Genomic DNA, 23,972 nt, shown 5'->3' with positions numbered 1-23,972 from the left:
CCCTAGACCTCCCGGAACGGTGGCTCCTCGCGCCTGCGCTGCCGACACCTCCCCAACCGCCCTGCCCCCAACCCTCAGCCACCCGAGCAAAACAGTCACCCCAGAAAGTACAAAGGGGGGGGGGAATGGAGGTGAGCTTCAAGTTCTGGGCTTCGAAGTAACAAAACACCATGGTCAAGGGCCCAGGTTCAAGCCCACTTCCACACACCCCCACCAATCCCTACCTGCAGGGGGGTGCTTCACAAGTGGTAAAGCAAGGCTGCAGGTGTCTGTCTCTCTTTCCCTCCCCTCTCAATTTCTCTCTGACTTATCAAAAAGAAAATAACAATGAAAGAAAAAAAGTGGCTACTGGGAGTAATGGGTTAGTAATGCAGCTACTGTGAGCCTCAGCAATAAAGAAAAGGGTAGATAGCATAATGGTTATGCAAAAAGACTCTCATGCCTCAGGCTCCAAAGACTCAGGTTCAATCCCCCGCACTCCCATAAACCAGAGCTGAGCAGTGCTCTGGTAAAAATAAAATAAAATAAAATAAAATAAAATAAAATAAAATAAAATAAAATAAGGAGGAAAAAAAAAAAGATGAAGCTAAATGTGATAAGTCCTGAGCCCTATCCTCTCAGTCACCTGTTGGGTCTTGGGTTTTCCTGGCTCCCTCCCAGCCCCAATTCTCTCTGCTCCTCTGCCTGCTGATGGCCAGCTCATTTTAGGCCACTGTAGAGAAATGGCCAGTGTGGCACAAAACGGGCCCTGGATGAATTAATATGCAGCTGTGAGGGGCAGGGATGTACTATTCATAAATTCATTAGAGAAATAATCTGCCATAGTGCGGATAAAAGTATTGAGTTGTCACTTATAAGTGGAACTTGATAAATAGGGACGGGGAGTGAGAACACCAAATGAAACGTGGACTGGGTTAGGTGCATTGCATCAAAGCAAAGAACTTGGGGGAGGGAAGGGATGGAAGAGAACTGTGGAGTCCTGGCGCACAATGACATTGTACTTACATATCAATGATTGTGCTGGAAAGTATTAACCTCCTTAATATATAAATAAACATATATATATGTTACATATATATATAGTTGTTAGAAAAATCATGATGTGTTTTTGCATAGAAAAATACATCATGACTTTTCCGACTACCCATCAGAACATTCTGCCAGGAAGGTGGCTCAGCAGTGGAACACAGGACTTGGTCCGTGTGAGGTGTCAGGATTCATCCCCAGGACATGTGCCAGAGCGATAGTGATGCTCTGGGCTCTCATTGCTGGCTTCTATTAGATCATTTACTTACAGTTGAAGCATGCTGGGCCCATATATCACTTATTGATTGATTTTTGCTACCAGGGTTCTTATGTTTTTTCTTTCCCTTCTTTACTTCTTTCTTTTTCACAGAGAATGAGAGAAGGGGAGGTGGCGGTGGTGCACTCCTGCAAGGATCCAAGTTCAAGCCCTCCCCCCCACCTGCAGGGGAAGACACTTCATGAGTGCTGAAGCAAGTCTGCAGGTGTCTTTCTCTATCTCCCCCTCCCCTCTCAATTTCTCTGTCCTGTCAATTTTTCTAAATATCTTTATTTATTTATTTATTGGATAAAGACAGCCAGAAATCAAGAGAGAAGGGGGGATAGAGAGGAAGAGAGACAGAGAGATACCTGCAGCATTGCTTCACCACTCATAAAGCTTTCCCCCTGCAGGTGGGGATGGGGACTCAAACCTGGATCCTTGGGCATTGTAACTTATGCGCTCAACTAGGTGTGCCACCAACTGACCCCTCAAACAATGTCTTTAGAAAGAAAAAAAAAAATGGTCACCAGGAGCCAAGGATTTGTAGTGCCGGCATCGAGCCCTGGGTGACAATAAATTTAAAAAAGATAATGAGAGAAGGGGCCAGGTAATGGTGCACCTAGTTATGTGCACACATTACAGTGCACAAGGACCAAAGTTCAAGTCCCCACTCCCCATTTGTAGGGGGAAAATTCATAAGCAGTGAAGCAAGTCTGCAGGTAACTCTTTCTCCCTATCATCCCCTTCCCTCTTTTTTCTGCTTCTACCCAAAAATAAGTAATATAAAGATTAAAAAAAAAAGGGGGGGGGTCAGGCAGTAGCGCACCTAGTTGAATGCACATGTTACAATGCACAAGGGCCTGGGTTCAAGCTTCCAGTCCCCACCTGCAGGGGGAAAGCTTCACAAGTGGTGCAGCAGGGCTGCAGGTGTCTCTCTGTCTCTCTCTCCCTCTCTATGTCCTCCTTTCCTCTCAATTTTTGGCTGTCTCTACCCAATAAAGATAATTTTAAAAAATTTTTAAAAAAAAGAATGAGAGAAAAGGCAGGAGACAGAGAGAGGAGAGACACAACAGCACAGCACTGCTCTACTGCTCATGAAGCTTCCCCGTTGCATGGTGCTCCTGTGTGATGGACAGAGAACACAAACCCAGATCTTCGGGTGGGGTAAAATATGAGCGCTCAGCCCCTTTCATTACGTAAGTCTTTAAAATATATCATGGGTTAGTGTGTTGCACCAAAGTAAGGGACTCTGTGGTGGGGGGGTTAGAGTGTTATGTGGAAAACTGAGAAATGTTAGACATGCACAAACTACTCCGTTTTTTATTTTTAAAAAATGTGCCATGACTTTTCTAACAACCCAATATTTTTTTATATTTATTTTATTTATTTATTCCCTTTTGTTGCCCTTGATGCTTCGTCGTTGTAGTTATTGTTGTTGTTCATGTCGTCGTTGCTGGATAGGACAGAGAGAAATGGAGAGAGGGGGGGAAGACAGAGAGAGGGGGGAGAGAAAGATAGACACCTGCAGACCTGCTTCACTGCTTGTGAAGCGACTCCCCTGCAGGTGGGGAGCTGGGGGCTCGAATTGGATCCTTACGCTGGTCCTTGAGCTTTGTGCCACGTGTGCTTAACCCACTGCGCTACCGCCCAACTCCCAAACTACTCTGTTTTACAGTTGACTATAAATCATTAATCCCCCAAATAAAGGGAAAAAATGTATAATATATAATGGGCAGAGAGATAGCTCACAGGTAGTCTGTGTTCATTGCCATGTATGTATAAACTACCTTCGAACCCTGGGACCATGTGGAGTGTGGAGGGATGGGGGCAATTCCACTGCTGTGCTGTTTCTCCTTTCTCTGTCTCTCCCTATTTTTCTGAATAAAAAGTAGGCCTGTGAGCTTAAAAAAAAAAAAAAAAACACTCATGTAAGAGCCCTCATTTCTGCACAGATACACAAACATGTATTTATATCTCAGACAAGAAGTGGCATCTCGAGCTGGGGAGCAGTCCTAACCACTAGAGAAAGACTATAGGAAATTACTCTAAAATATTGGCTTTCTTTTTTTTTTTTTTTTTTTGAGATCATTCTCCATGGTTAAAATATTGGCTTTCTTTCCCTTTCTTTCTCTCCCTCTCCCTCTCCCTCTCCCTCTCCCCCCCCCCTCTCTCTTTCTTTTTCCCCACTGGCTGGTAGAGCTAGAAGTGATTTTTCTTCCTTTTCCCCTAATCCTGATACTTTTCTGATGTCGTGTTGGGAATGCAGACGCTTCTGCACTTTACTTTTTTCCAAAGGTCTTAGCAGTGCTGATGAGGAGGCGATCATCTCAAAGCACGGACCAGGAATCTGGGCCAAAGAGGGTGTGGGTGTGCATTCCCCGGCTCCTGGTTGAGGACATGTCTCACCTGAGTGACAACATCCTGAGGTGCCGAAGTTGCCTGCCAGGGTCCTGGCTGTCCACTGGGCTCCCCATTACCACTGCCACTCATGGGAAGGGGAAAGCAACCCTTTCTGACACCCCCTTAATACAACTGTCCACATCTGGACTCAACCATCTTACTAACAGACCCAGGAAAGCTTCACTTTTAATTTCTTTCTCCAAGTTTCAGGAAATGGAAAAAAAAAAATCAAGAAGCAAATAGAAAAATCCCATTTTAATTGAATTGTACAATCTGAATTTTTTTCCCCTCTGTGGCGCTAACTGAAGTTAAAAATAGAAATCAATTTCTGGAAGCTTCCAAGGCGGTCTTTGAAATGTCAAGACTTTACAAATTATTTTACAGCATGAATTTACATATAAATACAATCTGTACACTGCAGTGATGGAGCAATCAATGAGCTTCTATCACAGAAGAGATCTGGATATTGGGCTCAGCCAGGGCAGAATTCAATTACTGCCTCCTTAGTGGGAACCGTTTCAACCTGGGAAAAGAAACAGAGAGAAGGAAAAAAAAAAAAGTTAGATACACTGAGAACCCAGGCAACTCGGTGGGGGCTGAGAACAAGTCTTCTTACTGTGGAAAAGAATTCCCTCCCACTCCATGGCTCCTTTAAAAATAAGTTCACACACCAGCAAGAGAACTAGTGATAGGGACAGGTGGTGGGGCACCTGGTTGAGCGCACGTGTTACGATGTGCAAGGACCTGGGTTCAAGTCCCTGGTGCACACCTACAGGGGGAAAGCTTTCTGAGTGGTGAAGTAGTGTTGCAGGTCTCTCTCTCTCTCTCTATATATATATATATATATATATCTTTATCTCACCTTTCTCTCTCAATTTCAGGCTGTCTCTATACAATAAGTATAAATAATTATAAATAAGGGGGGAGTCGGGCGGTAGCGCAGCAGGTTAAATGCATGTGATACGAAGTGCAAGGGCCGGCTTAAGGATCCTGGCTTGAGCCCCCAGCTCCCCACCTGCAGGGGAGTCACTTCACAGGCAGTGAAGCAGATCTGCAGGTGTCTGTCTTTCTCCCTCTCTGTCTTCCTCTCCTCTCTCCATTTCTCTCTGTCCTATCCAACAACAACAACATCAACAATAACAATAATAACTACAATAAAACAAGGGCAGCAAAAAGGAATAGAATAAAATAAAATAAAATAAGAAAGGGAGGGTGGGTGGTGGTACACCTGGTTGAGTGCACATGTTACAATGCCCAAGGGTTCAGTTCAAGCCCCCGGTCCCCACCTGCAGAGGGAAAGCTTCACAAGTGGTAAAACAGGGCTGCCTGCAGGAGTCTCTCTGCCTCTCTCCCTCTCTATCACCCCCTTCCCTCTCAATTTCTGGCTGTCTATCCAATAAATAAACATAATAAGAAATTAAAAGAGACAACGAACCAATGGTGACAGAAGTGAGAAGAGTGGTCTCACCTGTGAGGGCATGGGGATGGGTGGGAGATGCAAGGAGAAAGCTTCACAAGTGAAGCAGGCCTCTTTCCCTCTCTATCTCCACCTCCATTCTCAATTCTAGCTGTCTCTATCCAATAAATAAAGATTAAAAAATTCATGGAAAGTAAAAGAAAATACATCACTTTTTTAAAGTATGTCAGTAGGGGTTGGGCAATGATACATCATGTTAAGCACACATGGTAAAGTATGTCAGTAGATACTGTAAATATTGATTGGAGGTTTGATTTTGCATAATTTAAAACAAAAGACATTTTAGGTGTAAAAAAAATCAATGACATAGAATAATATAAAGAACACAAGCAAGTCACTCACAAAAAAAGCACAAGGAAAGGGCTGAGACATGTAAGCAGATACTCAAGTCAGTAATACCCAGAAAAATGGAAATTAAAAATGAGATATCATCCTTCACCCATCACACTGACAAATATTTCTGTACTGTTTATACCAAAAAGTACTTTCATAATTCAAATGGGTACAGTTGGAGACAATGTGGCAATGTTTATTCACTCTAATTAATTGATTAATTAATTGATGTTTTTATAAACTATAGCCACCTCCTCTTTTTAAAAAATATTTACTTATTTATATTCCCTTTCGCTGCCCTTGTTGTTTATTGATATAGTTATTATTGTTGTTGTTGATGTCATCATTGTTAGATAGGACAGAGAGAAATGGAGACAGGAGGGGAAGACAGAGAGGGGGAGAGAAAGACAGACACCTGCAGACCTGCTTCACACTTGTGAAGCAACTCTCCTGTAGGTAGGGAGCCAGGGGCTGGAACCGGGATCCTTACACTGGTCCTTGCACTTTGTGCCACCTGCGCTTAACCCACTGTGCTAACTCCCAACTCCCTGTGGTTTTTTTTTTTTTTTTTTTTTTTTTGTTCGTTTGTTTTTTAACTAGAGCACTGCTCAGCTCTGGCTTATGGTGGTACCACAAAACCTGACACCTCTGAGTTTCAGATATTAAAGTCTTTTGCAGGGGCCAGGTGGTACCATACCTGGTAGAATGCACACATTGCATAGTGTGAGGACCCAGGTTCAAACCCCCAGCCTCTACCAGCAGTGGGGAAGCTTCACAAGTGGTGAAGCAGTACTGCATGTCTCTCTCTCTCTTTCTCTCTCTCTCTCTCTCTTTAAAGAAGCTTTTTTAAAAAATATTTTATTTATTTATTTAAATTTTATTTATTTTCCATTTTGTTGCCCTTGTTGTCTTTTTTTAATTGTTGTTGTTATTGATGTCATCGTTGTTAGACAAGACAGAGAGAAATGGAGAGAGGAGGGGAAGACAGAGAGGGGGAGAGAAAGATAGACACCTGCAGACCTGCTTCATCGCCTGTGAAGCGATTCCCCTGCAGGTTCCCCAGGGCTGGAATCCGGATGCTTACGCCGGTCCTTGCGCTTTGCATCATGTGAACTTCACCCGCTGCGCTACCGTCCAACTCCCTTTATTTATTTATTTATTTATTAATGAGAAAGATAGGAGGAGAGAGAAAGAACCAGCTATCACTCTGGTACACATGCTGCCGGGGGGATTGCTTTATTCACTGCACCACCTCCCAACTGGCTTGTGATGGTGCCGGAGATTAAACCTGGAACTTCTGGAGTCTCAGGCATGAGATTCTCTTTGCATAACCATACCTCCCTCCTCCTTTCTGTCTCCCCTTTCCCTCTCAATTTCTCTCTTCCTATGAAATAAAATAAATATGTATAAAACCTCTCTCTATCCTAAAGTAAATTTTAAAATATTTTTTTAAAAAAATAAAGTCTTTTACATAACCATTGTGCTATTATCTCTCAGCCCTACTTATTTATTCTAATTATTTGTACCCTATAGATTTACCCCACATACAATTATTTTTATTATAAATACATAATGAAGTGAACGTATGTATGCTGTACCATAAGAGAGTATGTGTGTATATGTGTGTGTGCGCGCACGCACATGCTTGAGTAAGAAAATTTTGAAAGTTACACATGAAACTGATGACAGACATTACTGCGGTGAGAGGAGAGGCTCTAGGAATTGGTGAAAGATCATTTTAAGTTATACCTATAAGGTGTCAAATGTCACAATATATTCATACATTGCTTTTGTAACTAAAATTTAACTTTAAAGGGGGTCTGGCGGTGGCGTGGCGGGTTAAGCACACGTGGCGCAAAACGCAAGGACCCGCATAAGGATCCCAGTTCAAGCCCCCAGCTCCCCACCTGCAGGGGAGTCGCTTCACAAGTGGTGAAGCAGGTCTGCAGGTGTCTATCTTTCTCTCCCCCTCTCTGTCTTCCCCTCCTCCCTCCATTTCTCTCTGTCCTATCCAACAATGGTGACAACAATAATAACTACAACGATGAAAATAATAAGGACAACAAAAGGGAATAAATAAATATATATATATAAAAAAAAGATTCTTATGCCTGAGGCTCTGAGATCCCAGGTTCAATCCCCAGCACCACCATAAGCCAGAGCTGAAGCAGGGTTTTGGTCTCTCTCTTTCTCTTTCTCCCTCTTTCTTATCACTTTCATTAAATAAATGAAATGAAATGAAAATGAAAAAGGCTAGTTTATATACAAATAAATGTATGGGGGGAGTCTGGAAATGGACTCCTGTGACAATAATAATTCTATAAATCTCCATTTCTTCAATAAAGTGAAAAGGATGTTGACAAAGAAAACATGAATGCATTACGTCTGAAATCTGCCTCTAACCAAGTGTCAGCACTTGACTTGCCCTTTGGACCTTTCCTGAAAGTCACTGTCCACCGTTACTCACCGTCTCAGCAGTTCCTCGGGTGACAGGGCTGTGGCCCCTTCTTCACCGCTCGGGCTCTCACTGCTGTCCGTACTTTCAGAGCTACTGCTTTTCTCAGACTTTTTATTCTTCTGCTTGCCTTTGTGTTTGTGCTTCCGGTGTTTCTTTTTCTGAAAATAAATGAGTGAGTAGAGCTGGGGAAAAGCAGCGGTGCTTCCTTGCTAAAATCTGTACAGGAACAGGCGAGTGAGGAATCTGATTGCTGAAGTCACTCAAGAACAAGATCAACCCCTTTGGGAGACTGGCTGGTAGCAGACCTGGTTAAGTGCAGGTGTTGACCCAAGTTCAAGTCCCCAGCTGGCCACCAGCAGGGGAAAAGCTTCATGAGTGGTGAAGCAGTGCTACCAATTTGTCTCTTTCTCTCTCTATTTCTCTTTCTCTTTCCCTCTCTGTCTCCCTTTTCCCTCTTAATTTCACTCTGTCCTCTGAAATAAAATATATATCAACTTTAGTCAAACAGCAAATAGGACACCCAGCTGGGCACACACTCTCCAGCGGGCACACATCACAGAATGAATCCTCCAGAGATAGACACAGCAGAAGAGCAGATGGGGTAGCACTCTAGATTGACATTTAGTTTCTCATCTTAGCCAAGGGACCCCTGATGCCCCATGAATCTGACAGGCTCATTTTATTAGGTTCCTGATAAACCACACATCAGGATGACAAGCACTCTGGAGAAGCACAAAGAAGCTAGCAGAAGGTCACAGCACGGCAGATACACTGATAGATAACAAATCACACCATGATGACTATGCAAAGAATAAGAGAAGAGAAAGAGAACCAGACATCACTCTGGTATGTGTGCTGCTGAGGCTCAAATAAGGAACATCATGCTTGACAGGCCTAATACTTTATTCACTGCATCACCTCCCAGACCGCTCTTTCATACTTTTCAATGTTCACAAACAGACAAGAAAAAAAAAAAAGTTAGATGACACTGAAAAAATTATCTTCTCTGAAAGAAAGTTCGGGGGGGTGGGGGGGGGCAGGGGCAGATGGTGGCACTCCAGAGTGAACACACACACCTGTGTTCAAGCCCGCGGGCCCCATCTGCACTGGGGAAGCTACACAAATGGGGAGGCAGGTCTACAAGTGTTTCTCTTTCTCTCTTCTCTTATCCCCTACTCCCTCTTAATTTCTCACTGTCCTATCAAATTAAAAAAATAATTTGTAAATAAATTAAAAAAAAATTTTTTTTGTTTATTTATTCGATAGAGACAGTCAGAAATCAAGGAGGAAGGGGTGGGAGAGGAAGAGAGAGAGAGACACCTGCAGCCCTGCTTCATCACTTGTAAAAGCTTTCCCCCTGCAGGTGGGGACCGGGGGCTCGAACCTGGGTCCTTGAACACTGTAGTGTGTGCGCTCAACCAGGTGTGCCACATATTTTTTTAAAAAAGAAAAAGCAGATGTTTCTGAAAACCAGTTTCCCACTGAATGTCAACACTTCAATCATGGGGCAGGGAGCCCTGTGCACTCCATCTTAACCCCAACACAGTCTCTTTAGCTGGTTTTGTATGTCATTCCTGGGAGCTTCTCCAGACCACTAAATACAGGCCCCTCTCCCCCTACTCCCCCTAAATTACCTTCTCTTTCTTTCGCCTATGTTCTTTCTTGGTCTTGTGTTTTTCTTTGTTCTTTTTATGTTTCTCTTTCTGAGGTGTCTCTAGTGTCTGACGAGCATCTGAAACACACAAGTAATAAACTCATGAGCTATAGGGGGAGAGACATAGCAAATTACTGACTCTGGAATCTAATTAAGATGGAATGCTTATGGTGTATGGCACCAAAGTAAAAGACTCTGGGGGGGGGGGGGAGTACAGGTCCTGGAAAAGGATGACAGAGGACCTAGTGGGGGTTTGTATTGTTGTGTGGAAAACTGAGAAATGTTATGCATGTACAAACTATTGTATTCACTGTCAAATGCAAAACATTAATCCCCCAATAAAGGGGAAAAAAGATGGAATGTTTAACATTAAGGCAGAACTCCTGCCCAGCCTTGCTGATAAGTAGAGGATTAGTACATGGAGCTCTATATTTAAACTGCCAGAATCCTTAAGGTGAGTCCTGTGTGAGCCAACCAGTTTCTGGCTACAGTCATATCCGCCAGATGACATCAGAGGAAGATAAAGTTAGACTAGCATGCCACAAGTTTCTTGTAATTTAACATCCTCAGGCAAGCTTGAGACAGATCAGAACCTCAGCTGATACCAGCTCTGAAATCTCTGGCATGTGACTTCACTTCTTTCTCCAAGCGTCAATTTCCCCATCTAGAAATAGGGGTAAAAACATCTCAATGCCCAGCCCCCACTGCACTGGAGGAAGCCTTGGTGCTGTGGTCTCTTTCCCTCCCTCCTATCCTCCCCCAAGTAAATAAATAGACTAAATAATTATTTTTTAAAGGAATCCCTGATGTTTAAGGGACACCTGGAATTAGATAGGGCCATTCATAGGAATCCCATTGTCCCAAAACCTATACATAGGGCTGGGGAGACAGCATAATGGCTACACAAAAAAGACTCTTCATGAGTCCCAAGTTCAATCCCCAGCACTATCATAAGCCAGGGCTGAACAGTGCTCTGGTGTTTCTCTCTGTGTATCTCTCTCTCTCTATCTCATTAAAATAAATTTAAAATATTAATTTAAAAAAAACCTGTATATAAATGTCAGCTTCTCTCATCAACTCCCATAGATTTTTCTTATAGGTAGAAACACTAAAAACTACGATCAAAATAACATAATGCATTTGATAATTATTCCAAATTGTGACCAAAGTAATTTGATAGGTTGCTAATTTCCAATAACCCAAACCACCATGAAATAGAGTACAACAACAAATTAATTTCTCCCACCTAAAGAGAAGTTCCAAGTGTTGGGGTCCAAGAGGTGGAGTAGTGGATGAAGCATTGGACTCTCAAGAATGAGGTCCAGTGTTAAACCCCTAGATATTGCATATGCCAGAAAGATGTGCTAGAGTCCTTTCTCTCTCTCTCTCTCTCTCTCTCTCTCTCTTTCTCTCCCTCTCTCTCTCTCAACAAATACATAAATGTAAAATTTAAAAAACATTCCAAGGTGTTTCCCTAGTGTGAATATTTTCCAAATCCGGTCAATAGGTCCCAATAATTTTCTAGTTATATGCTTTAGTCAGATATTCAATAATTTGACCAGCCTGAAATTTTTTTTTTTTTTAATTCTAGTGTTTGGGCTAGGGAGATAGCATAATGGTAACACAAAAAGCTTTTCATGCCTGAGATACCAAAGGCCCCAAGTTCAATCCCCAGTACTACCATAAGCTAAAGCTGAACAGTGCTCTGGTAAATAATAATAATAAATTCTAGTTTTTGGAAAGCCATTCCCCCCCCCCCCAGTAACCCATAGACCAACTTAAGGTATTAACTATTAAAGGGATATCAAGAACATCTGAGAAATTGCTATCAACACATTTGTTTTAAGCTAAAGATCTGAATTAAAAGCAAATTCACTACACTTTTGCAAAAGTCACACTCCTTTCTTTTAATAATCTACATGCCAGAAACTTAGGCTTTTACTATATAAGTACCTAGAAACTAAAGCCAAAAAGCAGTTTAAAGTTCCCTCAGACTGCAAGTTATTCTTATTCAGGTACTTGGTACAAGTAGCAGCAAAAAGTGACTAAGGACAAAGAAACCAAAACTAAGTATGTGTATCTGGTCGAACGTATGTCGGATAAGATGAGTGGAAGTTAGCACACGGTTAGCGCTGTCATGTCTCAGGGAGAAGCAGGTGCCAGTGCAAACAAGTGAAGCAAAGAGCTCTGGACTCACTGGGACAGAAGACTGGAGGCAGCCTCGGGCCGAACTCTTCTCTTTCATCGATCTGCATCTTTTGAATCAGGAAAGGAGGTGGAGGCTCCTGGAGGGCTGGCTCAATAGCTGAAAATCACAGGTGTGTTAGTTGCATGCAGTTGACAAATAACTGATGTGTTTGAGACCCGAATTCATAACTGTTGCTGCCAGACACAGCATGAAATTATCTTCACCGTCTTGCAGAACTAGCTGACGTACCTTGCACCACAGGTGCTGTTTCCACCAAGCCAGTTTCCTGGGAACTTTTCAAGTCAGCCTCCCTGGAGGTTTCCTGATCATCCTCACTGTCACCTTGCTCCTCCTCAGAGGAGGAGGACTTTTCATCAGAGGAGCTGGCAAAGATGGCCTTGAATAAGTCCATGGATGGGCGGGCACTGCTCTCCTCAGCCGGAGAATTCACATCTTGGTTTCTTTCCTATATTATCAGTTAAAATCAGAGTCAGGGATGAAGCGGTGAGGGAGTGTGTGTATTAGAGGGATCAAAGACTCTAATACATACACACACGCACACGCGCCTGCAAGCATATCTATGCCTACACTCGTACGTGGGTCTCCACACCCACTCACTGCCTCACTAGGAGACGGTCACCTACATGCACTTATTTTTGTGTTTCTGATCCAACACCTTCTGAATATGCTAACAGGAAAGCAGCTAAAGCCTCTGAACTGAAACTGAAAATGGTCCAGGCTGGGGAGATAGCATAATGGTTACGCAAAAAGTCTCTTATGCCTGAGACACCAAAGGCCCCAATTGAACCCCAAAGGTTCAATCCTCAGCAGTAAGTAAGCCAGAGGTAAGAAATATACTGGTTTAAAAAAAAAAAAAAAGGGAGTCAGGCGGTAGCGCAGCAGGTTAAGTGCAGATGGCGCAAAGCACAAGGACCAGTGTAAGGATCTGGGCTTAAGCCCCGGGTCCCCACCTGCAGGGGAGTCGCTTCACAGGTAGTGAAGCAGGTCTGCAGGTGTCTATCTTTCTCTCCCCCTCTCTGTCTTCCCTTCCTCTCTCCATTTCTCTCTGTCCTATCCAACAACGACGACATCAGTAACAACAACAATAACTACAACAACAATAAAAAAACAAGGGCAATAAAAAGGAAAGTAAATAAATAAATATAAAAAAATTGAGAAAAAAAAAAAAGGAAAGAAAGAAAGAAAAGACCCAAACCAGTCAAAAATGCAAATGCAGTAGAATGCAAGTTTTTCAAGACTCAGCCTGGCAAGAAAACTCACCTGGATAGTGTGCCTGATTCCTCATGCACCTGAGCCAAGTTCAAGTCCAGCTCCTACCACACCAGATGAATCTTTAGTGCTGTAGTATCTTTCCTTAATGTCTCCCTATTTCTGTCTCTATGTGAGGGGCTAAAGAAAAAGTTTATTGGGTGGGATATATGCCTTGCCATGTGTGTAGGCTGTGTTTGAACTCCGACACTGTATGGAAGGTGCTATTGTATCACTGAAGCATGGTGCTATGGGGTGTGTGTGTGTGTGTGTGTCTACCTTTCATGCCTGAGACTCTAAAGTCCCAGGTTCAATACCTAGCTAGCGCCACCATAAACCAAAGCTGAAGCAATGCTCTGGTCTCTCTCTCTCTCTCATAAAAATAAATAATTTTTAAAAAATATTTATTTTACTTATTTATTCCCTTTTGTTGCCCTTATTGTTTTATTGTTGTAGTTATTATTGTTGTTGTCGTTGTTGGACAGGACAGAGAGAAATGGAGAGAGGAGGGGAAGACAGAGAGGAGGAGAAAGACAGACACCTGCAGACCTGCTTCACCACCTGTGAAGCGACTCCCCTGCAGGTGGGGAGCCGGGGTTCGAACCGGGATCCTTATGCCGGTCCTTGCGCTTTGCGCCACCTGCGCTTAACCCGCTGCGCTATAGCCCGACTCCCAAAAATGAATAATTTTTAATATATATATATATATATATATATTTGGCATATTTCTTAAAAAGACAAAGCACACATACATACATAAAGTTCTGGACATACACACACACACACACACACACACACATATGCCGCATGTGGTGCCAGGGACTGAATTGAGGGTCTCATGCTTACAAGTTCTGTGTTCTTTTGCTATGTGTGCCACCCCCTAGGATAGAGTTTAATGAGAACACAGATAGAGCTGATCATTTTCATATTGCCGGTGATTTCTTCCATATTCAAGAGCAGAAATGGCTAGTTGCAACCTCATCGGCTGTAAGGGCCCCAAAGTCCATAATACTGACTACCTGGCCCTTCACAGAAAGCTTGTTGATGGCTGCTACTGAGTGATGAGAAAACACCGCCGTAGAGAAAGGCAAAGCACACAGCAAGAATGACCAAGAGAGCCTATTAAGTCCCAAATACCTTATCTGGGAGTGATTCTGTCACGGGTTTTTCTTCTTTCTTTACTAATGGACTGGACTCTTGTTTAGATGGACCAACTTTTGATCTAGCCAAACTTAAAAATTCGCTAATGGAATTCTCTTTCTTTTCTTGTTTTGATGTATCCCATCTGGATGATTTTCTTGATTCTGAAAAGGCAAAAAAATTTAAAAAAAAAATCTAACATCAGACTTGGCAAGCTGAAGGCAAATTCTTCAGTATGTCTCTTTATTTCTCTTAAGAGCACCATCAAACCTACCAGGGGCCAGGTACTGTGCAAGGAGCTGGGACATGGTAAATGCTAAGGCAAAGCCTCAGACCTACTACACGTCTGGACCAATAATACAGGAGCTAATGTTCAAGTGTTTGGACCAGCAATTCTTTTAGTGAAGGGAAAGAGCTTGCACTGTGTGGATCCTTAGGAAGAGAAGGTCTTCACTTTTGTTTCTTTACCAGTTAGGGGATGAGACCATGGTCACTACATGAACCTGAGGAAGCAAGCGTTACTCACTGTCAGAACTTCGATGCTGGGCAACTTTCTCACTTGATGCTTGAGTTGTAGGTGAGGAAGTTGTCTCGGGCAATGTCAGAAAGTTGAAGACAGAATATTTGTCACGTTTCACTCTTGGTAAGCCAACTAATGTGGAGCTGGGAGTTACAAAGAAAAAAGAATATCAATTTTAATAACACATCAAAGGATAAGATGCATCCCTATAAAGTTTTCTACCTGGTATTTTTTCCAGGAGTTCTTCTATTGACTACAATGTCTTGTGCTGAGGGCCGGGGCACATAGCTCACTTGGATAGCGTGCTGGTTTGCTGTGTGCATATTGATAGCACGGCCCCCACCTCACTGAAGGAAGGTTAGGAGCTATGTCTTCTTTCCCTTTCTCTGCCTTTCTGTCTCTACCTTAGGGGGAAAAAAAAGTCTTTTGCTAACCATTGAACAATTTCCCAAAACCCAAACCCTGAACAAAGCAGTTCAAGAGTTCCTAACAGGGCCCAAGGCCCAGAGCTGAGGAGATAGGCAAAACAACTTTCATGCCTGAAGTTCCAAAGTCCCAGGTTCAACTTCCAGAACCACCATAAGCCAGGACTTAGGAAAAAAATTTTTTTTAATTCCTAACATCAAACGTTAGTATCCATGAGTTTTTCCTTATAATAGGAGATAGAATTAACTTTGATTTCTTCTGCTTCTTCTTCTTTGTTTTTTTTTTTTTTTTTGTGGACTCAAGGTCTCACATATGACATCACCACTCTTGGGCTGACTTTTTTTTTTTATTTAGATAGAAATGGAATCAGAAAAAAAAAAAAAAAAGAAAGAAAGAAAAGAAAACAGAGGGAGTCAGAGAGAGAGAGAAGAGGGAGAGATGCCACGTTACCAGAGCTTCCCCCAATGCTAGAGTACCTCCTGTATGGTACTAGGACTTGAACCTGGGTCATGTGCAAGGTACACACCCTATCTGGTAGATGACCACTCTAGCCCCTAAAATTTAACTTTGAAAATGGGTTTCACTAAGAAGTTCCACAACAGGGAGTCGGGCAGTAGTGCAGTGGGTTAAGCGCACATGGTGCAAAGTGCAACGACTGGCGTAAGGATACAGGTCCAAGCCCCTGGCTCCCTACCTATATGGGAGTTGCTTCACAAGTGGTGAAGTAGGTCTGCAGGTGTCTCTCTGTCTCTCTCCCTCTCGATCTTCCCCTCCCCTCCCAACTTCTCTCTATCCTATCCAATAAAAATGGCTGTTTTAAAAAATATATTTATTCATATATTTATTTTATTTATGATTGAATAGAGACAGAAATTTAGAGAGGGGGGAAGATAGGGAGAGAGAGAGATACCTGAAACCCTGCTTCACCACTGGTGAAGCTTCCCCCCTACAGGTGGGGATCAGAAGCTTGAAACTAAGCCCTTGCTCACTGTAATGTGAACACTTAACCAGGTGTGCTACCTCCTGACTGCTCCTATCCAATTAAAATGAAAATAAAAACAATAAAAAAAAAGAAGAGAGAAATTAACAGATGTTAAAGAAAAGTCTACAAAATTTGGAGACCTAAGTATTTACAAATGTGCATCTAGAAAAAAAATTTGCAGAAGACTTTCCTGCATGAGGCTCTGAGGCCCCAGGTTTAATCCGCTGCACCACCATAAACTAGAGCTGAGCAATGCTCAGGTTTTGTTTTTTTTTTTTTTTTTTTTTTGCCTCCTAGGGCATAGCACAGTGGATAAAGCACTGGACCTCAGGCACTTTGTACCAAGTTTGATCCCCAGACAGAGAAGGTATCCCCACAATACCAAAGCTCCCCCCAGTGAGGCAGAAGTCCCATGGAGTATACCAGGAACCCAAATCTGGGGTGCACTTCCAGCAAGGCAGGCACTCTACCAGGTGAGCTATCTTGCCAGCGGTGAAAGTTGGCTGTAGTATGGGGGCATGAGGAGGACTGTAAGAGCTTATTTCCTCCAACTTACTCTGGATATGGGTCAGGAACATTAAACCTCTTACAGAGAAGCTTGTCAGGGTGCCATTCAAAAGTGTCTCGAGTGAGCTTCCCGAACATCTTCATCTTCACCGCGGACTGCTTGTCGTTGACATCATTCTGAGAAGATATTCGTTATTTTTTCACCAAGTGTTCCCACAGTCAGCCTGCCTGCCATTACACTTCAAAGTTTTCAAGGAGCAATCTGGGAGGTGGAGCTGTACTAATAAAGCGCTGGACTCTAAAGCATGAGGTCCCAGGTTTGATCCCTGGGAGAGCCTGGTTCTCTCTCTTTCTCTCTCTCCTTAATAAATAAATAAAATCTTTTATTTTTACTATTTTTCATATTTATTTATTTATTTATTTAACCTTTTATTGCCCTTGTTGTTTAATGGCTGTTGTAGTTATTATTGCTGTTATTATTGATGTCGTCGTTGTTAGCACAGAGAGAAATGGAGAGAGGAAGGGAAGACAGAGATGGGAAGAGAAAGACAGACACCCGCAGACCTGCTTCACCACCTGTGAAGCGACTCCCCTGCAGGTGGGGAGCCGGGGGCTCGAACCGTGATCATTACGCCGGTCCTTGCGCTTTGTATAAATAAATAAAATCTTTTAATAAATGTTTCAAATCCATTTTTTTTTCCAAAAGCTTTGAGGGGTGGGTGGTAGCACATCTGACTGAGCACACACATTACAAAAGTTTTCGAGTCATCTTCCAAGCAGTTTCTGCTATGGCATCTCTGCTAATACCCACTGAGAGGGGAGCTGGGGAGGGGCACACACATCACCGTGCACAAGTACCCTGGTTCAAGCCCTAAGTCCCTGTCTGCAAGAGGAAGCTTCACAAGTGCTAAAGCCGGCTCTATTTTAATTGTGGCTGGCCAATTTAAAAAAAAATTTTGTGTATTATCAAACAGAAACAGAGAGAAATCGAGAGGGGGAAGGGAAGAGAGACACCTGCAGACCTGCTTCACTTCTTGTGAAGCTTTCCCCCTGCAAATAGGGACCAGGGACTTGAGCCTGGGTCCCTGTGCACTATAGTGTGTGTGCTTAACCAGGTGTGCCTGCATCTGCCCCGTCCCTCTCTACCTCCTCTCCCCTCTCAATTTCTCTCTGTCCTATCAAGTAAAAAGGAAAATAAAGGAATAAAGGAATAAATACATCTTTAGAAGATAATAATAATAATAGTAAGGGCCTGGCCGTGGCATGCCTGGTTGACAGCACATTAGAATGCTCAAGGATTCAGGTTTAGTCCCCAGGCCCCACTTGCAGGGAGGAAGCTTCATGAGTGGTGGAGCAGTGCTGCAGATGTCTCTCCCTCTCTGTTTCCTTGGTCACTCAGCTTCTCTCTGTCTCCATCCAATAAGTAAAAAATTTTTTAATTTTTTAAATTTATTTTCCCTTTTGTTGCCCTTGTTGTTTAACGTTGTGGTTATTGATGTCATTGTCGTTGGATAAGACAGAGAGAAATGGAGAGAAGAGGGGAAGACAGAGGGGGAGAGAAAGACAGACACCTGTAGACCTGCTTCACTGCTTGTGAAGCGACTCCGCTGCAGGTGGGGAGCTGGGGGCTCAAACCGGGATCCTTACTTTGGTCCTTGCACTTTGCACCACCTGCGCTTAACCCACTGCACCACCGCCCGACTCCCAAGTAACATATTCTTTAAATATACAAATAAAATAAAATACAGAGAGAGCCAAGAGTATGCAATCACTTCTTATTTTACAAAGCCCTAGACATTTTTGCCTTTTCCCTAAGAGATTTGAAACATTTAGGGATACGGTGTTTTAATTTTCAAATTCGCCAGGCAGGAATTTGAGGGTGGCGTACCTCTTGGTCTCGAGGGACTTCAACTTGATCTGAGTCGTCTTCCTCCTTGGCATGAGTGAAGCGGGAGGACAAGGTTGAGTGGGAAGACGAGTACAGCCGCGCCGCCCTAGAGAACTCATCACGCTCGCGGCCTCGCTCCCACTCTGTCATACTGGGGTCTAGACACCTTTCGAGAGCATCTGTGGTATAGAGAACAAGAAAAACTCCTTCACACACAAGGAAAACCTGGAGCTTAAAGCAGCCTCTCTGTGTGGTACCTCTGGCTATCTGTACAAATCTTTATCTTGGCTTTTAGAATGTTTCCTTATTGGTAGTATTGCTCTCTTCCTCCAAAGGCTACTTTTAGTAACTCTATTTACTGAGTGTAACAGAGAAAAACACGTCTGGGGGATTTTTTTTTTTTTTAATGCTTAGTTAAATCTTTGAAGTAAAAAAATATATTTTTCTGTTTCATTTGATTTGATTTGACTTGACAAAGAGAAATTGAGAGGGGAAGGGGAGGTAGAGAGGGAGAGAAAGAGAGAGATACCTGCAGCACAGCTTCACAGCTCATGAAGCTTCTCCCCCTACAGGTGGAGACTGGGGGCTTAAACCTGGGTCCTCATACATGACAATATGTGCGCTCAACCAGGTATGCCATCACACCTAGCTCATCCCGGTGACATTCCTCAGTTTGAACAGAAAAACACTCCCTTCTCTTTCCCTGTTTTACTTAATGAACAAGCATTCGGGGTATAGAATTAAAGCATAGTAGGCAAAAAATCTGCTTTGCACCAAAGTAAAGAACTTGGGAGGGTGTCGGGGATGGGGGGAGGCCTTCAGGTCCTGGTGCAGGATGGTGGAAGAGGGCCCAGGCTGAAGGTGGGAGTATTCTGCAGAAAGTTGAGAAATTTTATACATGTATCAACAACTGTACTTAGTATAAACCATTAATCCTCCAAATAAAAATATTTTAAAAATTCAGTTGCTGGTTTGCCAACAGTTACCCTCTCACAAAAACTACATACCCATGCTATTTTTAAAAAATATTTATTTATCGGCATAAGGATCCCGGTTTGAACCCCGGCTCCCCACCTGCAGGGGAGTCGCTTCACAGGCGGTGAAGCAGGTCTGCAGGTGTCTATCTTTCTCTCCCCCTCTGTCTTCCCCTCCTCTCTCCGTTTCTCTCTGTCCTATCCAACAACAACGACAACAACAATAACTACAACAATAAAACAACAAGGGCAACAAAAGGGAATAAATAAATAAAATAAAATATTTTAAAAAATTTATTTATTCCCTTTTGTTGCCCTTGTTGTTTTATTGTGGTAGTTATTATTGTTGTTGTTGGATAGGACAGAGAGAAATGGAGAGAGGAGGGGAAGACAGAGAGGGGGAGAGAAAGACAGATACCTGCAGACCTGCTTCACTGCCTGTGAAGCGACTCCCCTGCAGGTGAGGAGTCGGGGGCTTCAACAGGGATCCTTACGCCAGTCCTTGTGCTTTGTGCCACCTGCACTTAACCCGCTGTGCTTCCGCCCGACTCCCACCCATGCTATTTTTAACATCCCAAACTTACATAGCTGGCATATATAACAGTAGCCCTCAGCCTGGCCATGTTTACTTCATCAATGCAGAGTTATTTTTTTTTCCCCCATGTAAGGTTCCACAACCATCTCTCACTCCAAGACTCCAAGCTGACTGTTTCAGACAGATAGAGACAGATAGAGATACTACAGCTTCGTGTTTCCTTCAGTATGGTGGGGGTGGGGGTGGAATCGAACCTGGGTTGGGCCCATGGCCAGGCAAGTGCACTATCCAAGTGAGCTATCTCACCAGCCCGGCCAACTATCCTGAAGAGTCAAATTTGAGACTATAATTCAGGACCGAAGAGTTAGGATCTTGAAATGCAGAGGGAGATGACCTTGTCCTCGGGATTTGAAATGCAACACCGAGTGAAGTTAAACATTGGCAAACAGTAAATACTCTGACACTGAACATTAGCCACTGCCAAATATGCTCTCCACTCAGTTATCTTTAGGAACTGAGATAGAGAGAAAAACACAAGCTAATTGTTCTTGATTCCTACAGCCGAGGGCCAGGGCCTGATATCTCTATACTGCTTGCAGCAAGACAGAGCAAGATACTGGCAGAGTAGGATACTTGAACTCCAGATCTGAGACTCAGGCCAGAACAGCAAGAATGGTACCCCTAGCTAAGTCATAGGAGACCCAGGCCTAGCACCCACCTTTCTGGCCCTGTTTCGCATTTACTAAAAACTCTTCATATCGTTTTTGCTTTTCCGGATCTTTTGCAAAAGGCTTGAAGTTGCTGGCTCTTGGGGTAGCTGCCTGACCAGCCAGTGCTGTGAGCCATGAGGAGTGTGCAACATCTGGAGAGGAGGGCTGGAGCCTGCTGTGAGAGGCACTCTGGGCCAGACTCCTGGCCTTAAGCTGTGCGGCTTTCAGATCAGTTGCGTGCTTCACTTCTCTGATTCTCTCTTTGTCTTTCTGGGAGAGGAATTCTAACACGGAAGTAGCTGAACCTAAACAGCAACAACAAGGGAAAATGAAAACTATCATTAGACATATATATATATATATATATATATATATATATATATATATATATATATATATATATATTCCTCCTTGATCATTTCTTTTCCCCCTGCCCCCTTTTTTTCCCTGAAGGTTTATTACATGTGAGAGAGGTGGGTTTTGCATGAGGTAGATTGTGTGTGCGTGTGCCTGTGCCTGTGCGTGTGCGTGTGCCTGTGCGTGTGCGTGTGCATGTGTGTGTGTGTGTGTTGGGGGGGATTAGAACACCGCTTTGGCACATACAAAATTGGGGATCACATATGCAAGGCCAATTCTCTACCAGTTAAGCAATTTCCTCTGCAGCCTCTATGCTATTTTCTTTCTCGCCTTGTCTTCTTTAAAAGATTGATTTATTTATTGCCACCAGGGTTATCACTGGGGCTTGGTGCTGGCACTACGAATTCACTGGTCCTGGTGGCCACGTTATCCTTTTCGTTCTATTTGTTATTATCTGGTAGGACAGAGAGAAAATGAAGAGGGTAGAGGAGACAGGAAGAAAGAGAGCTATCTACCCCTGTGCAGACCTACATCATTAAATTGGGACTTAATACCTAACCTAATTACAATTGCAGTTCCTCCCAGGAATGGAATCTTAAACCAGTCAATCCGGAATCACCTCATCAGCACAAGTGCCTCCCCATGCCCTAAAGAAGGTGACTTTGACACAAATTATCTGCTCTTTCTTGTCCTGTCTGCCCCTTTTCCTGTCTATAACAGCCTTTCAGCTTCTGCAGCTCTTCAGACCTTCCTACTTATTAGATGGAGTGAAGTCCATCTCACAAATCCCTGAAGAAGAAAAAAAAAAAAAGTCAGGAAGCTCTTACACATGTCCTCTGTTAAATTTTGGGTTTTTTGACATATTTGAGATACCTAATAGGCTCCCAGATGCTAAGTTCAAGTCTTTTTGCTCTAATTTACAGGAAATTCTTAATATTTGCCCAGACTTTCTGATGTGCTCGTGCCTTGCAGGCTGTCAGAGAAAGAGCTACCATAAACTTGCCCCTAAGAAAAAACTCTTACATGCCCAGGCCGTACACAGAAAGTGAAGATACACATGTTCCTGGTTTTCACCACATTCTGGGCAATTATTAAAAGTCTGGGACTGGGAGTCGGGCGGTAGCGCAGCGGGTTAAGCGCAGGTGGCGCTAAGCACAAGGACCAGCGGAAGGATCCCGGTTCGAGCCCCCGGCTCCCCACCTGCAGGGGAGTCACTTCACAGGCGGTGAAGCAGGTTTGCAGGTGTCTGTCTTTCTCTCCCCCTCTCTGTCTTCCCCTCCTCTCTCCATTTCTCTCTGTCCTATCCAACAACAATGACATCAATAATAACTACAACAATAAAAAAAAAAAGGGGCAACAAAAAGAATAAATAAAAATAATTTTAAAAAAATTTAAAAAAATAAAAGTCTGGGACCAAAGGGCCAGGTAGATAGCATAGTGGTTATGCAAAAGACTTTCATGCCTGAAACTCAGAGGCCCAAGTTTCAATCCCCAGCAATACAATAAGCCAGAGCTGAGCAGTGCTCTGGCAGAAAAACAAAAGTCTGGGACCAGGCAGTGATGCATCTGGTTAAGCGCACATGTAACAGTGTGCAAGGACCCAGGTTCAAGCCCCTGGTCCCCACCTGCAGGGAGAAAGCCTCATGAATGATGAAGCAGGGCTGCAGGTGTCTCTCTGCCTCTCTCCCTCTCTGTCTTCTCCTCTCCTCTAAATTTCTCTCTGTCTCTATACAATAATAAATTAAAATATATTTAAAAATAAAAAAGAGAGAAAAGCAGAAGTCTGACAAGGAACCTATCCCATCCTCTTTATTTTTTCTACTCTTGGAACTTCTAGGATGTTGCTTGTATTTCTTGATGTTTCTTCTCTCTGACCCCTTACCCTGCTATACTGCCTCTGTTGACCTCAACTAAATCAACACTACCAGTGCCACCATGCCACACTATGCTGCTACTGACCTGTTACCACAGACTGTCTCCAGAGATGCCAAGCCTAAAATGTCAACCTCCCAACACCTCTAATCTGGTGAGATCTTTCCAAACACATGGGACTACCTTGTTCCATTTCAGAGGGCAAGATACAGGGTAGGGTCTAGGGTACTGGGTAAATGTATACATGTATCCATGTGTAAGGGGCAATCATATGCCTCAAAATAGAAGTACTTAATAGCCCTCCATGATTAGACTTAGACCTAATAAGCCTGGCATTCTAGTAGAATAGCCTAAAGAAGGCATCCTAAATTTTCTTATCATAAATTTATTACTTAAGCCTAGACACCCTCCTCTCCTACCCTTTACTTCACTTCCCTCAATCGTTCTGTCTACTCAATGAACTATAGGAAAGAAGGTAAAATACATTCTTCTATCTTTTTTAATCTCTTCTGACAGAGCACCAGCATTACTGCTACCCCTTTGATAAGCTTTAGAAGAAAAACTACACAACTGACCAAGAGATATGCTGGCAAAGACTATATGTCAAGTAAAGAACAATTATTCTCGTGGTCTGGGAGGTGGCACAGTGGATAAAGCATTGGCTTCTCTACCATGAGGTCCTGAGTTCGATCCCCGGCAGCACATGTACCAGAGTGATGTCTGGTTCTTTCTCTCCTCCTATCTTTCTCATGAATAAATAAATTCTTTAAAAAAAAAATTATTGTCCCTATGACAACCCGTATTGGAATCATCAGACAAGTAAATGCAGAAAAAACTTGAGGTTTAATAAGGCACTGCTGAAATCCTACATCTATTTTCTCCCTAACTTGAGGCCAAATTCCATAACCCTAATAACAGTTTGGATATAACAATGACACTCAATGCTTTAACAAATGGGAGAAAGTCTAAGATCCTCAGATATAAAAGTGACTACAGG

The 23,972-nt window shown here is 43.1% G+C and overlaps 1 protein-coding gene across 1 annotated transcript in view; it reads right to left on the bottom strand.

Moving 5' to 3' along the window:
* Nucleotides 1-3,925: 3,925 nt before the first annotated feature.
* Nucleotides 3,926-23,972, bottom strand: part of GPATCH1 (G-patch domain containing 1) — a 57,386-nt gene continuing 37,339 nt past the window's right edge. The window contains exons 11-20 of the mRNA XM_007539469.3: nt 20,755-21,051; nt 18,528-18,706; nt 16,689-16,816; nt 14,731-14,867; nt 14,202-14,368; nt 12,045-12,261; nt 11,805-11,912; nt 9,588-9,685; nt 7,963-8,111; nt 3,926-4,208 (exon numbers count right to left, since the gene is read on the bottom strand). Coding sequence (XP_007539531.1) covers nt 4,178-4,208; nt 7,963-8,111; nt 9,588-9,685; nt 11,805-11,912; nt 12,045-12,261; nt 14,202-14,368; nt 14,731-14,867; nt 16,689-16,816; nt 18,528-18,706; nt 20,755-21,051 — 1,511 coding nt within the window. The 3' untranslated portion in view covers nt 3,926-4,177. The remainder of the gene's footprint in view (nt 4,209-7,962; nt 8,112-9,587; nt 9,686-11,804; nt 11,913-12,044; nt 12,262-14,201; nt 14,369-14,730; nt 14,868-16,688; nt 16,817-18,527; nt 18,707-20,754; nt 21,052-23,972) is intronic.

This window comes from Erinaceus europaeus, chromosome 2 (assembly GCF_950295315.1).
Source record: "Erinaceus europaeus chromosome 2, mEriEur2.1, whole genome shotgun sequence".
Classification (NCBI taxonomy): Eukaryota; Metazoa; Chordata; class Mammalia; order Eulipotyphla; family Erinaceidae; genus Erinaceus; species Erinaceus europaeus.
Note: the sequence above shows the minus strand (reverse complement) of the source record. Positions and strands in the feature narration are given on the sequence as shown.